Source organism: Lissotriton vulgaris, chromosome 10 (assembly GCF_964263255.1).
Source record: "Lissotriton vulgaris chromosome 10, aLisVul1.2, whole genome shotgun sequence".
NCBI classification, from domain to species: domain Eukaryota; kingdom Metazoa; phylum Chordata; class Amphibia; order Caudata; family Salamandridae; genus Lissotriton; species Lissotriton vulgaris.
The window spans coordinates 298,295,345-298,310,534 of record NC_141698.1 but is presented as its reverse complement, the minus strand read 5'-3'; the positions used below and the strand labels follow the sequence as shown (position 1 = coordinate 298,310,534).

Below are 15,190 nucleotides of genomic sequence, written 5' to 3'. Positions count from 1 at the left end.
CAGCAAACGGGTTCGTTTCGCTCCTTTCGTGGCCAAGGAAGGGGCGGTCCCACACGTGCTGCCAGCCACGCACCGCAACAGAATTATCAACGCAGTGGCGGCCGTGGAAACCGCCGTGGTGGCGGTCGGGACAGAGGCGAGGTCAGGCCACACCTCCCCCCGCAGCATCTGCCACTAAATCCTCCTAGTCCGAGCTTTCAGGCCCATGTGACACCGGTGGGAGGCAGGGTTCGCCATCACCTCTCCCACTGGCGCACAATAACGTCGGACAGGTGGGTGCTGCAGCTCGTCCGAAGGGGCTACTCCCTCCCCTTCGAGACAACCCCTCAAGCCATGCCACCGCAGAACCACCGTGTGTCGGGGGACCACTTGGCACTTCTGAAAGAGGAAGTTACGGCCCTCTTGGCCAAGGGGGCCATCGAGCGCGTTCCTAGGCCAGAAGTAGGACGTGGTTGCTATTCACACTACTTTCTGGTACCCAAGAAGGACAAAGGGGGCCTACGTCCTATCTTGGATCTAAGGAACGTCAACGGCTTCCTCCGGAAGGAGAAGTTCAAGATGTTGACTTTGGCTCAGATATTGGCTGCTCTAGACCCACAAGACTGGATGGTAGCGTTGGACTTGCAGGAGGCGTACTTTCACATCCCCGTCCTGCCGGCCCACCGGCGTTACCTGCGGTTCACAGTAGGCCTCGAGCATTTTCAGTTTATCGTGCTCCCCTTCGGCCTTACAAGCGCCCCACGGGTGTTCACCAAAGTGATGGCGGTGGTCGCAGCTCATCTGCGCAGATTGGGGGTCTCAGTCTTCCCCTATCTAGACGACTGGTTTTTGAAGGCGGGCTCGCTCCAGACAGTCGTCAGCCACCTTCAGATGACGGCAGATCTCCTGCACCAGCTGGGGTTCTCCATCAATGTGCCGAAATCACACCTGTGCCCCTCTCAAAAGCTCCTTTTCATCGGCGCAGTTTCGGGTCTATCCTCCGGAACGGCGTATCCAGGATATACAGGCTTTGATTCCCTTCTTCCAGCCGTTATCCCGGGTTTCAGTCAGGTTGACGCTGCGGCTGCTGGGGCTGATGGCTTCCTGCATCCTTCTGGTGCATCACGCCAGGTGGCGGATGCGGGCACTGCAGTGGGACCTGAAGTTTCAGTGGGCCCAGCATCAGGGCAACCTGTCCGACCATGTCTTGATCTCGGAGGGCACTGCGAGATAACTGCAGTGGTGGCTTACGGACCGCGATTGGGTCGGAGGCAGATCCCTCTCCCTTCCCCAACCGGAGCACGTTGTTGTGATGGACGCGTCCCTCCAGGGCTGGGGAGGCCACTTGGGAGAGGCAGAGATCAGAGGCATCTGGTCTCCGGCGGAGTCCCGGCTCCATATAAACCTGCTGGAGCTGCGGGCGATTCGTTTGGCACTGAAAGCGTTCCTCCCCTTTGTCAACGGGAGTGTAGTGCAGGTGTTCACGGACAACACCACCGCCATGTGGTACTGCAACAAACAGGGCGGGGTGGGGTCGTGGACCCTTTGCCAGGAGGCTCTGCGCCTCTGGCAATGGCTGGAACGTCAGGGCGTGACTCTGACAGTTCAACACCTGGCAGGTTCTCTGAACGCCAGGGCGGACGAACTCAGCCGTCGGTGCTCGATGGATCACGAATGGCGTCTGAACTCGGACGTGGCGCAAGGCCTCTTTCGGCAATGGGGAGAGCCTTGGTTAGATCTATTCGCCACAGAAGAGAACGCGCAATGTCATCAGTTCTGCGCTTTGGAGTTTCCAAGACGGCACTCGCACGGCGACGCCTTTCGGCGCGAGTGGAGTTGCGGTCTGTTATACGCCTTTCCGCCTATACCACTTCTGCCCAGAATGCTGAAGAAGATCAGGCACGACCGGGCCCAAGTCATCCTTGTGGCTCCGGACTGGGCTCGAAGGTACTGGTATCCCGAGCTACTCAGCATGTCAGTCGGTCCCCCGATCCGCCTGCCCCTTCAGGAGGACCTTCTGTCGCAGCAACAGGGGACGGTCCTCCAACCGAATCTGTCCAGCCTCCACCTCCATGGGTGGAGATTGAGCGGCGGCAGTTGAGGCCATTTGACTTGCCTCCTGAAGTTTGTGATGTGATTCTGGCAGCCAGGCGTTCCTCCACGAAATCGGTATACGCCTGTCGGTGGAACAAATTTGTGGCATGGTGCACAGCAAAGGCTGTGGATCCTCTCTCTGCCCCTCTTTCTGAGGTTCTTCTCTTCCTTCTTTCTCTTGCCCAGCAGGGCTCTGCTCTGGGCACTATCAAGGGCTGCCCTTTCGGCCTTTCTGAGGCTGCCTGATCAACCTTCTTTGTTCAAGTCCCCTATTGTAACGAGATTCTTGAAGGGCATCACACACATGTATCCTCCTATTCCGTTTGTGATGCCTCAGTGGGACTTGAACCTGGTTCTCACCTTTTTGATGTGTGCTCCCTTTGAGCCGCTTCATTCCTGTCCTCTCCGTCTCCTGACTTTAAAGACGGCCTTCCTGGTTGCCGTCACCTCTGCCAGGAGGGTGAGTGAGCTCCAGGCTCTTTCTGTCAAACCTCCTTTCATGTCCATTCATCCAGATAAGGTGGTTCTGAGAACTAGGCCTTCTTTCCTTCCCAAAGTTGTCTCTGCTTTTCACATCGGGCAGTCCATCACCCTCCCTTCCTTCTTCCCGCCTCCGCATCCTTCAAAGGATGAAGAGCGGCTCCATCGTCTGGACCCAAAACGTGCGCTTTCATTTTATATGGATCGCACACGCCAGTTACGGGTGGATGACCAACTGTTTGTTGGCTACGTGGGTGCGAAGAAGGGACGGGCGGTACATAAACGGACCATCTCTCGGTGGGTTGTTCTGTGCATCAAAGCGTGCTACTCTTTGGCTCAGAAGGAGCCTCCTGTTGGGCTGAGGGCTCATTCCACTCGGGCCACGGCGGCTACTACTGCCCTGGGCCGGGGAGTCCCCTTGTAGGACATTTGCCAGGCGGCTACGTGGGCCTCGCTGCACACATTTGCGAGGCACTACTGCCTGGACAGTCAAGTCCGGAGGGATGGCTTCTTTGGCCGTTCTGTCCTCCAGGACTTTCTGGTGTAGGAATGTATTGGTTCGCAGACCCACCACCGGGGTTGGTATTGCTGGGGTATCTATTCTAAGGTAAGGAATCTAATACTAACGTGTTTCTTTCAGATGAACAAGTTACTTACCTTCGGTAACGAGATATCTGTAAGAAACATTAGTTAGTATTAGATTCCTTACCGGCCCACCCATCCTCCCCGTTCTGCGAACTGATACCTAGGGTTAAGGACATCCCTTTCAGGGCCCTAGTTTCAAATGGCACCAGTGTTGGTTCTCACATGGCTCTGCGTGTTCTGGCGCGGAAAAGCTGTGTGCAAAGAACTGACGTCAGCGCGCGGAGGCGGCGTCTATATACTCCAGCGACGTCATCACGGCGCACGACGCCAACGACGGACGCGGAGCCGCAGGGGACGCCTGCAGACGACCCCTACCGACGCGCAGGGGTACTGCTACGCAAAAGTTTCCGGATCCAGACTGACGCCTGGGGATATTCTAAGGTAAGGAATCTAATACTAACTAATGTTTCTTACAGATATATCGTTACCGAAGGTAAGTAACTTGTTCATATGGTTGAGACAGTGATTCACATTCTTATTGCTTGTCCAGCCTACTATAAACCTAGACAAAGATGGTTGAAACCTGTTTGTCAGAATATGGAACCAGGTCATGCAATGAGGCTGTTAGGATTTTATCCACATCACTGGAAAAGCCGATTGTGATTGCTGTCGCCAAATTTTTAGGATGGGTATCGACTATTCGTTTAAAATCAAATATCGTATGATAGTTTTGTCTTGTAACTGATATTGGCTTATGCACTTTATAATATTTGCACTGTGCACTTTGAATGTAGTATTTGTAGTATTTATGGATTGCTGTCTGTTGGAATTACTTGTGCTAATGGCATATATATTAATGTTCTTGATTGTTTTAATGATGTTAATATGTTGTGTGTATATTCAGGCATAATTTGCCTATTCGGTTAAAACGTAGGAACTGATGAGTAATTGTTAATTACCACGCATTGGTTTTAAAGTGATTTTTATTTCACCAACTATATGGCAAGTATCAACTTTTGTGATTTTTTAATCGAAATAAAGTTTTTTGAAATGTGAATCTTATAAAGAAATGTTTCTGCTCATTGTGGCGCAAATCATTTAAAAAAGATTAGACATAATCATGGATAACAAAAGGCTGCCATTTGTGTTTATATGAAACACTGTTTAACAAACACACGTTTTGGACCAATATTCGATCTAGTGTAAAATGTTCAATTTAACCCAAAATATTTACTTTGAAAACAGGGCAAAGACCATTCACGAACTGAATAAAAAATCTGAAATTAAAACAAAGTTTGCTCCCAAAAAGTATCCGTGTATCGACAAATAGCAGTTTAATGTAAATGCAATTCTGAGACCTAATTTTGACAAACTAAAAAATGAACAATTGGCGACTCAGATTCTAATTGTTTTTTGAAAGGCACTACAGCTTTGGGACAGCAATAAAAAGTTTTTAAAAAATACCGCAGTTTAACTTATTGGCCTGCCTCTCGTTTCTGACTACTGATAGCGGGGTGAGAAGCAAAGCTGATTAATACAAAGAATGCAATATTTACCTTAGGCTTTCACAACATAAACTGATGGTAGCATACAGGATCAAACGCTGTGATGTATTGCATGATTTCCCTTCACAAGATAAACTGTCCGAATAGTTATGTGCTTCTGAAAGCAGTAATAGTGGTTTCTCCTCATTGTAGGAATGAATAATCCTTCTCTTTTTATTTGCAGATATTTCACGTCGTTCACGAATTTCGTTGTTGTCCAGGGCTTTGACAGAGCCGCAAAGCTGACAAGGTTAGTTTCAGTTAATGAGCCATATTCTCGTGTTATTCTCTCAGGAATCTTACAACATAGGTTTATCATATGCAAATAATGAGAGTTTCTCCCTCTGGATACCTGGAAATGTAGCAGTACTTGCCGATTGCCAGTGCCACAATGGATTTGCTTTATTCCCCCTGCACGAAACCTAGCATAAAATATTGCCCTCTTCAGGAGACCCTGCACCTGCTTGTAAACCCACTAAAGAAGTGTAGTGGACGGTGCAGGTAAGCGCGGTGGGGTGGTCATCTGATGGGTAGAAGGGTGCTTGAAGAATATTTCTGTCTTCAATGTTTTTGGTGGCACAAGTGTGGTACTTAGATTCTCATCCAATTTTTGCTTAATTTTCTTGGATGGTAATTCTTTATAAACTAACATTGTCTAAAAGTCATACAAGGACCGTGGCTGTCTATTCATCCAAATGCCAGGGGTAGTGAAAATAACATAATCACCCCTTTGGCTTCTGTAGACAAGATAGGGCTGACTGCTTGTCATACCCTGAACAGCCTTCTATTTGCTGCAGAAGGGTATTCAAGCTGCACAAGGAGTGGGAAAGCCAATAAAAGTAAAAAGACCCATATGCTAGCTAAGCAGCTTCAAGTTTCAGTACACAGTTGATTAATTTGGGTAGGAACTAGAAAAGCAAGGGTAGACAAAGGGAGCAAATGAATGGGAGACAATTTAATGAGTGTGGGGTGATGAGGACTACACGGCGCAGAAATATGTAATTTGGTAGAACCCCTTTATGAGCCCAATTCAAACTTCATAGATCCACGAATCTTTCAATTAAGAAATGCAAATTCTCATAACAAATTGCCACTCCATCAAATTTGCTAAAACCCAATGAAGGCCCAATAAATAATCCTCTCACTTATCCACCCAACCTACGAATTATTGTTATGGAGAACTCATCATTAAGTAGACATACACGCCGGATTAGTTCCCCTAGGTCCTTGATCACAGAGATCGAAGGAGGCTGAAGAAAAACCTAAGCCACCCCTGGAATTAACTCTACCTGCATCCACCAAGAGAAGCTTAAGGAGGTGCCTGGCCTGATAACCTGGATTAACCCAGCCAAGGACCCAGGTGCCAAGAGTAGCACTCAATGGTTGTGTTAAAAGACCACGGGGGAGAAAGCAACACAACAAAGGGAGGGCATCCCCAGCTGGAACTGAAGGGATGTATCACCACAAAGTCTACCAATTGACAAGTGCTAACTCGAAATAAAGAGCACAGGATCTAGAATAAAGCAATTGGCCCACATCCCTTATATTGAGCAAGGGGCCAGCACATCTCCCTGGAGAGGTAAGCCTCTGATAGAGTGGTGGTAAAGATTGTGGGCAGTTGAGTTGGCTTCTCATTGAGGTGATTAGATCAAAATGAGGGAGGCTCGTTTTCCCACAAGACATACTTTGTAGTAGGGTGCCTTATGCACCAATCTTATTTCCACTCCATAGATATTTGTGTTTTCAAAAGGTGGGTACTGGATTAACCTGTTACACCTTTTGTGATTGCTGTTGATAATATTGCATCTTTGTATGCTGCCATTTGTTTCTTATATTTGGAGACCATGGGAAAGTCTACTAATCCTCAATTACCAATGTGTAGCGTCTTCCTACCCTCTCTGACATGGCGACAACCAGTCCACAATCTATGCCATCAAGTCTATTTGTTTCTACCCGTCACAGCCAGTGATAATCGAGGTAGGCGAAGGCTGTCCCACGCCCTCCATGTTCAACTACTCCCCTCTACTATTTTGATGAAACAAGATATGATATACAACAAAGAGATTTTGCTTACCTTAAGGCAGTCTGTTTTGTACCTATTCACCTTTACGTACCCGCAGTCCAAGTGCCAGTTTCAGCCATTGTGAAAGGCTGTGCTAGAAAGCTCCTTGTGATAAGGTCCTGTAAACTAGCTTACAAGATCAATACATGTGAATCTATGGGGGTGGCCATCTTATGATCGAAATAAGTAAGGCGATGTACAGGTGCCAGAACATTAGTGGCTCACCATATACCACGTGGGAATGTCTAGCAAATTTTCACTGGGCCATGTTGGAATGAAACTGGAAATTGTGGTCAACCTGACATGCTTCCTTGCTCTAAATCAGGTTACTGTGCACATTTGTACATCTCAGTGCATTTAATGGAAAACATTAAGGGCCAGATGTATGAAGCATTTTACCGGTCACTAACACCCCATCGGGCCGCTTGCGACCAGGAAAATGCTTTTTGGACGTGCAAAAGGCAAAGTGTGACTCTGTAACTTGTTACTGAATCGCATTTTACTTTGCAATTTAGTATTAGGAAGGGGCATATTTAGGGCGTCCATTCCTAATATCGAATAGCACTGGTATGTTTTGCAACCGGGAATGTAGTTGCAAAATATTCACAGTTACCACCAACTTCAAGATAGTGGTACCCATATGCAAATTGGAAGTGGTCCCCAAAGGACCCCTTCCCCTTTGTGAAGGTGGACACCAACATTTTTTAGGAGCAGGCAGTAGTCCCACGGACCACTGCCTTTTCTTAAAGAATGAAAAGGATACTTTTAATTTTTCTATTTAAAATGCATCCTTTTTTCCTTCAAGGAAAAGGGCTTTATTTAAAAACAAAACTTTTGTAGTTCAAAACAGCCACAGACTGATGACCCCAACAGGCTACCATCCCCGTGAGTGCTAGCCATTTCCAATCGGTCCCAAATTGGGATCTACTACATGAATATTCAAGAGGTAGGTAATTTCCGACCCACTGGGAGTCGCAGAAAGTGTTTGTGCATGCCGTCTTGAGATTTCCCAATTGCGAATTGCAAGGATTCTCAATAAGATTCGCAAAACGTTTTCCTAGTACGTCCCGCCCCAAGGATGTAACTAATTCAGGTGCAGTTGTAATGAGTAATGCTAATGAAGATTTTTTTTTTTTTTTGCCAGAGACATAAGGTTCACTCAAGACGTTTCCTATGGTGCAGAATTTAAAGTTACCAATTAACACCCCGAAACTCCAGGGTTCATAGCCTGCTGTCACTGAAGCATGGCATTTACACAAAAAGCTTGTTCAATGTCCTTGTTTCAGTGGTATCCATAATGTAGCATAGGTCACATCTGTTGTCTTGCTTTTAAATTGCGTTGTGAGGAAAGATGAAAGTTTTTCTTTATGCTACTTTCTGATGCTGCCTCATTTGGTTAAATTTACACCTTCAATGTTTAGTTTATTTCTTTCTCAACACAGTTATATGCACATGAAGAGAAACAATTGATAGTTTCACTCGTGGCCAAGTGGGTATGGTCTACCACTCAGTGGCTGAAGGTTCAAAGTTGGCATCTTGCTGTAATTTTAGTGGGGTGTTCTTGTAGTGCTTTCTTTTCAATTCTCTTGAAATACTATTCTCCAATTCTCTTGAAATATTATAAATCGCACCTACTCTCTTCGAAGTAAAAATATTTTTTTAATAGTAAAAAACGTACAAATGCATATTCCTAGCGATTTTAAAACCAATAACCTATAGCCTAATATTAAATCCAGATTTTTATTAAAATAACTTTTCCTGACATCAAGGTGGAAACATAGGTAATGTGACCTGCCTTTGCTCTGCCTTGCCAGAGTATAAAGGGTAGGATAAGCATTAATATGGTAACAATCAGTGGCTCATGTTTCCTAAAGGCACAAAATCGCAAACTGCTTAACAAAAAAAGAGAGCCAGTCTTAATGGTTAATTAGTGTTGTACAGTCTAACTGTAAAACACTCCACTTAACAACACTCCACTTGATGTCACTAGGCTCTATAATGTAAAACACGTTTTTATTTTAAAAAAATGAGTTAATTGAAAAAGCCAAACGCTAAACCTTAATTATAGTTAGCAAAACTTTATTTATTCTTTAAATGCAAACCAAACTTACACTACTCAAACATTAGAAATTCAAAAGTTATACTTATACCGTAAGTTCAGATTTTCGACAGCAAGGGTCAGTAGAAAATCATGATTTTATTAAAGACATGGAGGCTAATATCATGCATAACTAGTTATTGCCACACACACAGCAGCAACGTTACATTAGAACAACAGAATAGGAATCTTAACCATTTCCAATCATTTATAAAAACCTGTAACTAAGCAGCTATCTTCCTTCTTTTTTGCTGCAAATAAACTGAATATTCTTCTACGATAGGAGTTCAAATACATCCCAAACTTCACTGTCGCTCTCAATTATTTCTTGCAATCAAAAATAACGTTTTAGAGGGGGGGGATATATACTGGGAGGGATAATATTAGCTTACATGTCTTTAAAAAAATCATGATTTTCTACCCAACCCTGCTTTGGAAAATCTGAAATGTATGGCAAAGGCACAGAGGCCAATATTATGCATGTTCAAAGCCTTGCCATAACATTCCTCATAACACACTAGACTGGCTTGAAATTATTTTTTTTAAATGCAAAAGTTGTTGCCTAATCTGCCGAAGCCAGAATACTTCCTACCCTTCCTCCTACCAAATAAGCTTTTGAAGCCGTTGCCCCAAATCTTGAAATATTGAATCCTGCTTTTTTAATGACCTCCTTAAGCCACCTCACTAGAGTGGGACTGGAAACAGGCTTATGATGATACCTGAATGAAAGCAATAGTTTAGATTCGCCTTGACCCCATACAGTCACATTTCCGTTCTCATATTTCTTCAAACACCTTAATACACATAACTTATCATTTCCCCCATGTTAAGGTAAAAAATGGTACTGGACGCAGTCTTAATTCATTTCCTAATGTAAAAACACACACCTTCCTGAAGATAACTCCTTGCCATAATGTCTGAAATGTTTCTAGAAGAAATCAAATAAAGTAGCATAGCCAACTTTAACGAAAACTCTTTCAAAGTCAAGAACTAATTTTCCCTCCAACTTGACTGCTCTACAAAACTAAATCAACATCCCAAAGAGATGAATACCTCAGACCTGGAGGTAGCTTCAAGCACACACTCCTTATCTACCTCTTCACCACATCATGTTACCCAACAGACAATCCACCCGCTAACTCATGAAATGTTTAAATAGCTGACCTGATAAAAATCACTGTACTTTAACACCTTCCATGCTCATGACAAGCTCAGCTCGTCATGCAGCACAGTGCTCGTGTGCTGATGACGAGCTGAGCTTGTCATGACCACACCTTTTTCTATTGACCTTCAGCACAGAAGGCAAATATCTCAAGCAGCCAAGGTGATAAGAACTTACGCCTAAAAAGACCCCTGTCAAATAGTTGACAACACTTACCACAGAAGTTAAAATGGACTCCAGACCCATCTCAGAACACAAACATACCTATATTTTCCATGCCAATCTGTAAGCCTTTCTTGTTCCTGGTGCTCTGGAATCCTTAATAAGCTTTGTAGCCTCTGACAATAAACTTTACACGTGCCAAAGTCTCCTGAAATGATAGCCGAGTATGGATTCAGAAGGGGTATTGGGACGGCGGAACAATGTGTTAACGTGGAGCTACTGATAGGGAAATATACCTTAGCCAAGGAAGTAAGGGGTAGGTGCTCCAATTGATATTATCATATATTTATCCCAGATTTACACATTTTATACATCTAGAGTACAGTTTGGTACCAAGGCTGAATGTACCCCGTACTTCAGAGAAATGTGTGGATTACAACAAGGATGTGTTTTAACACCCCTCATATTTTCTTTATATATTAGTAAGGTTGGTCCCTTTTTACAAAACCAACCTGTAGACGCCCCAGAAGTTGGGGCATGTCCCACCCCAGTAATTTTATATGCAGACAACGCTGTCTTGTTATCAAGGACAGCGAACGGTCTGCAATGACTAATAGAAAAATATGCACAGTACATGACTGAAAAAGACCTCCAGCTGAATCTTAACAAAACCATGACATGCAGGAATAATAGACTGAAGAATAGATTACATCACGTGGGGGGGGGGGGCTGTACTTAAAAGAATTTCAACTTTTAAACAGCTGGGATTACTTTTTATTAGGAGCGGTACCTGGTACACACACATAGAATCATGCAATCTGAAACTTTTAAGAACAGAGGGTAGTCTCAGATTTTCTGCAAAAATAGGAAATACGGTAAGAAACACTAGTTTCTACGTAACGAGGCTCAGGCTCGGCACACTACACTATATAATAGTATTCCTCCTTTCGTTTTCAAGGACCTGCCACGGGAAGGTGGTGGACATCGGGGCTGTACAAGACCCAGGGAAGGCATGGCCCCCTCATCATTAAATTTAATTTGTGGCCCGAGGTAAGTGGTGGTCCCCGGAGCATTAAGGGCACAAAGAGGAGATCTGTGCGGCCCCCTCCAATATTTTTTGAATGACTGGTGAGGTAGTGGTCCCAGGGCTCTTAAAAGCACCTCAGGAGGAGGGCTTTGTGGGGAGGTGGTGGGCTCCAGGGCCAAGATTGGCAACGGAAAGGGGGCCCTCCCCATTTTATATATATATAAAGAAGGCCCCAGGACATGACCCACCGAGGGCTAAGCATTAGACAAGAATGGCTGACCTTACTTATTTTTGCCACAAATTCATGAATTTTCATGATTTTGTGGCAAACATAAGCTTAACCTAGGTAACAAAACTTCAGAATTTCGCTGGTTTTCTAAAAGTGAAATCTCATCTCAGCCCTGTAACTTTTGTTTTTTTCAGTGACTATCTAAGGTTTTTAGGTTTCAACCTGGCGAGGGGCACAGCCCCTCCCAGTTTGAAAACTTTTGTCTTCAGTATGGATGTCGGCAACGCCTCTGCCTCTCATTGGCTAGCTCCATAAATGGGGGCTAGCCATTGGGAGACAGAGGCTGTCAATCGCGCTTTCTCTTGAAAACGCGATTCGGGGGCGTTTCTGGTGCTTTTTTTAAGCCCCGCCCCTTTGTCCCGGGCCGCGCTGCGATTGGCTGCCGGCCCGGGACACCCCAGTGACGTCATTTCCCGGGCCGCGCTGTGATTGGCTGCCGCCCGGGACACCCCCGTGACGTCAGCCAATCACAGCACGGCCCGGGACCTGACTTATATTGCGTGAGATCAACGTTATCATAATGTGTTCATCTTGGTCTAATGATGTCACATTTCAACTGTTTCCTCTGAAATGAGTCTTCTACAGTTGCCTGTGCAGTATTGTGATGGTTTCTCACGGTCAGCACGAATTTTGCAATGTTCCTTTACTAAACTGTCCTCCCACAATGTATTGGTCGTTATAAACGCTCCACATTGCTGTGGTCTGCAGATCGCCAGCAAATACAACGTAACATGTACAACAACAAAAACAAAGTAGCGCTGCTCTTCCGTAGTTTATATACGTTTTGCCTGACTCGAAGATGGCCATAACGCTGACTGGCAATATAAGCGTAGCAAACGGTAAGTGTACAGTTTTGGATGACCTCTGACTGGATTGGGTAAGAGCGCGCATGTCTTCCGGTTTCAGTGACTCCTCTGTTCCCGCCTCTTTGTGACGGACGTCACCTGACCTCGAGGCCTGCCCCGCAGCCGCAGACAGCCTAACGCTGCCGATAGGACAAATTCTCGTGCAGACTAAGTGACTTTGGAGCAGAAAGGAAGATCGAGGGTGCTGTACCGGTAGCTGCTGTCAGGTGAGCGTGGTCTTCGCATTTTCGAATACAAGAGCCCACGAGCTCTTGCACATAGGTAAACATGCATTTTAAGAAGCTCCCTTCTTGGACATAAGTCATGCAGGAGTCCACCGAGGAACCACGCGAGCCCTCCAGGTGCTGCACATTTTCCGGGCATGCACAGTAGGACTGGCGGAGTCAACTAGTGCTCGTCACATGGAACCCCCCACATCACTCTGGCTCCGGGTATTCTTGGGTATTCCGGTAGTTAATGCGCATGGATTCAGATCCACTCACGCCATGCCCCAGCCACGGCCCCTTCCATTCCTACTGTAAACAGAGGCAATAAAGAGCAGGCTGCACCTCGCAAATCCTAGAACACAACCCGAGCTACGCTTCACTGCCAATTCATGCCCTACAATCAGCACAATGGGCAGGAGTGCCTGCACTGGCCGTCTTTATTCAGGAAGGGAGGAACTCACATGGTCTACTGGGTTTATGGTGACATAAACCAAGCTCTGCAGCGCATCACACTGACGGCTGAACCACAGGCGGAGCAAAGGGTCAACACGAGATGTTTTATCATCCCGACACCAAGCCATGCACGTGCCAAACAAGTGTTCATGAGAGTCCACATCCATAATACAATGGATGTACATAGCGGCCATTCCACGCACACGGTGCACTTACAACTGTATGCAGACTAGCACGAAGAACCAGCAGCGATGGAATGGAATGCTGCTTCACGGACGGCAGCGCCATCAGATTCCTTCACACAGAACAGGCAGGTGCATACAGCGTCAGTGCAAGCATCAGCAGTGGAGCATTCTTCTTGACTCACGACAACTACAACTTGGCGAACAGGGTTAAATGAAGCTGTGGCATAACGGCCAGAGCTGCCGATTTTGGCACTATAACTAAAGCTTGTAGAATCATGAGGACCAAGCTGTGCCCTCAGGCCTTACAAACCGAGGCTGATAAGAGGGAACTCGGGGCTGGGGAAAGAAATCTTTTGAGCTCACGATCTGTACGTTTTATGGCCAACTCGTGGCAAAATAAGCAGCATTTCTATTATATTCGTAGACTACCATGTCAGCAGATAAGAAGAGAATTGATCAGATTAAGAATTGGTGTTAACCCTTTATGCAAACAACGGGTAAAGTTCATCTAAATAAATAACACCAGCGAATCTGCCTCTTCTTGTCCCATTTCTAGACCTCATGTTAATGTTCCCTCGAGGTGCAGGTCAAACGTGAATGTTTATAATTAACCTTTTCCAGATTGCGCTGTGTCGCCGTATGGATTATACTAGTGAAAGGCTGGCAGGGACAGGGTAGGATCAGTCATTGCTTTCATCATGCTTCAAACGAATGTCAAGGCCACTGGAACTATGAGATTTTCATGTGCAGCGTTTTTCGCACAATTATGGAGTTACCGTATTTGCCACGTAATCCTTCAACTGCTGCTTAATTTGCAGATTTTAATGGAAACAATTTGTATGTAGCTCAAACAGAACAAAAATGACAAAATGTGCAGCAAAATGTGCTGTTGTCCAGCAGAAGGTTGTCAGGTAAACTTTGTTTAGCCTAATACTGTTTTTAAGTGCTAAAGTGGTGCAAATGCATCCTATAATTTTCTAAGACAGTGTTAACATTGGTAAATACGACAAAATAAAGAAGAAATACTATCACAAAGTGCCATATTCCAACACATAATTTGCCATTTTTAGACACATGACTTAGTTAACTCTGCCACACTCTTGCCACATAATGGCGACCACTTTTCAGAGTATTAGTGCTGTAGTTATCTCTTTCAACAAGAACAACTATTTTCCGAGTGGCTCCTGGGAAGAGTCCAGTTAATATTGCAGGCCTTTAGTCCTGAGGGGTCCATATTTCCCGGGACAGTCTTCTATCACAGCTTGGCCTCACTACGCCGGCTGATGTGCTTGGAACGTTGAAATCGCATTTGCGAGAGATTAAGCTATTGCTATTGTAAATGACAATGCCATTTATTTATCTGTTTTCAAAACCAACACATAAATAAAAAGTTTGTCATTCACAATGCCAATAGCTCAAACTTTTCCAAGGGTGAAACCGTTGCATTGTAAATGCTTGTTTAAATTCTATTTCCTAACTAAAAGGAAAAAATGTATTTAAAAAATAAAATAAAAAATGTAAAAGACATTAATCCTAAATTGGGAAGAAACATGGAAGGGAGTTTGTGCCCAGGCATTATTTTTAATGGTGATGTGATAAAGGGGATTGTCCCGTTAAAATACTTTCTGCACATTGGAAACTCTATGACCTTGTTGAAAGCTACGGCTGAAATGCCATGGTGTCATGTTCGCACCCAATGGTGATATAAAATAAAAGGATTGTGCTGCTGTTTGCTTGCCCCATCTCATATGCTGACTGGTTGGCTGCAGAGGTTTGAAGGTTTAGACGGAAACGAATGAAGATTATACCAATATATGCTCCCTCACATCATTAATCCATAAAACGTGCGATACAGGGCACCAAACACCAGAACACTCCACAACGGTTTTCCTTATGCAGGTGTAGATTTCATTGATGTGCCAAAAAAACTCCCCCCCCCCCCCCCAAAAAAAAGTGGAAATTGAATTGGTGAATTTAAAAAAGACTTTTCGTGGCCAC

At 45.1% G+C, this 15,190-nt stretch overlaps 1 protein-coding gene across 1 annotated transcript in view; it reads left to right on the top strand.

The window, feature by feature from the left end:
• The window catches only part of ALS2CL (ALS2 C-terminal like), a 719,895-nt gene that overhangs the window by 396,852 nt on the left and 307,853 nt on the right, over positions 1 to 15,190 (top strand). Inside the window, exon 5 of the mRNA XM_086941072.1 lies at positions 4,867 to 4,932. Within this exon, the coding sequence (XP_086797198.1) occupies positions 4,867 to 4,932 (66 nt within the window). The remainder of the gene's footprint in view (positions 1 to 4,866; positions 4,933 to 15,190) is intronic.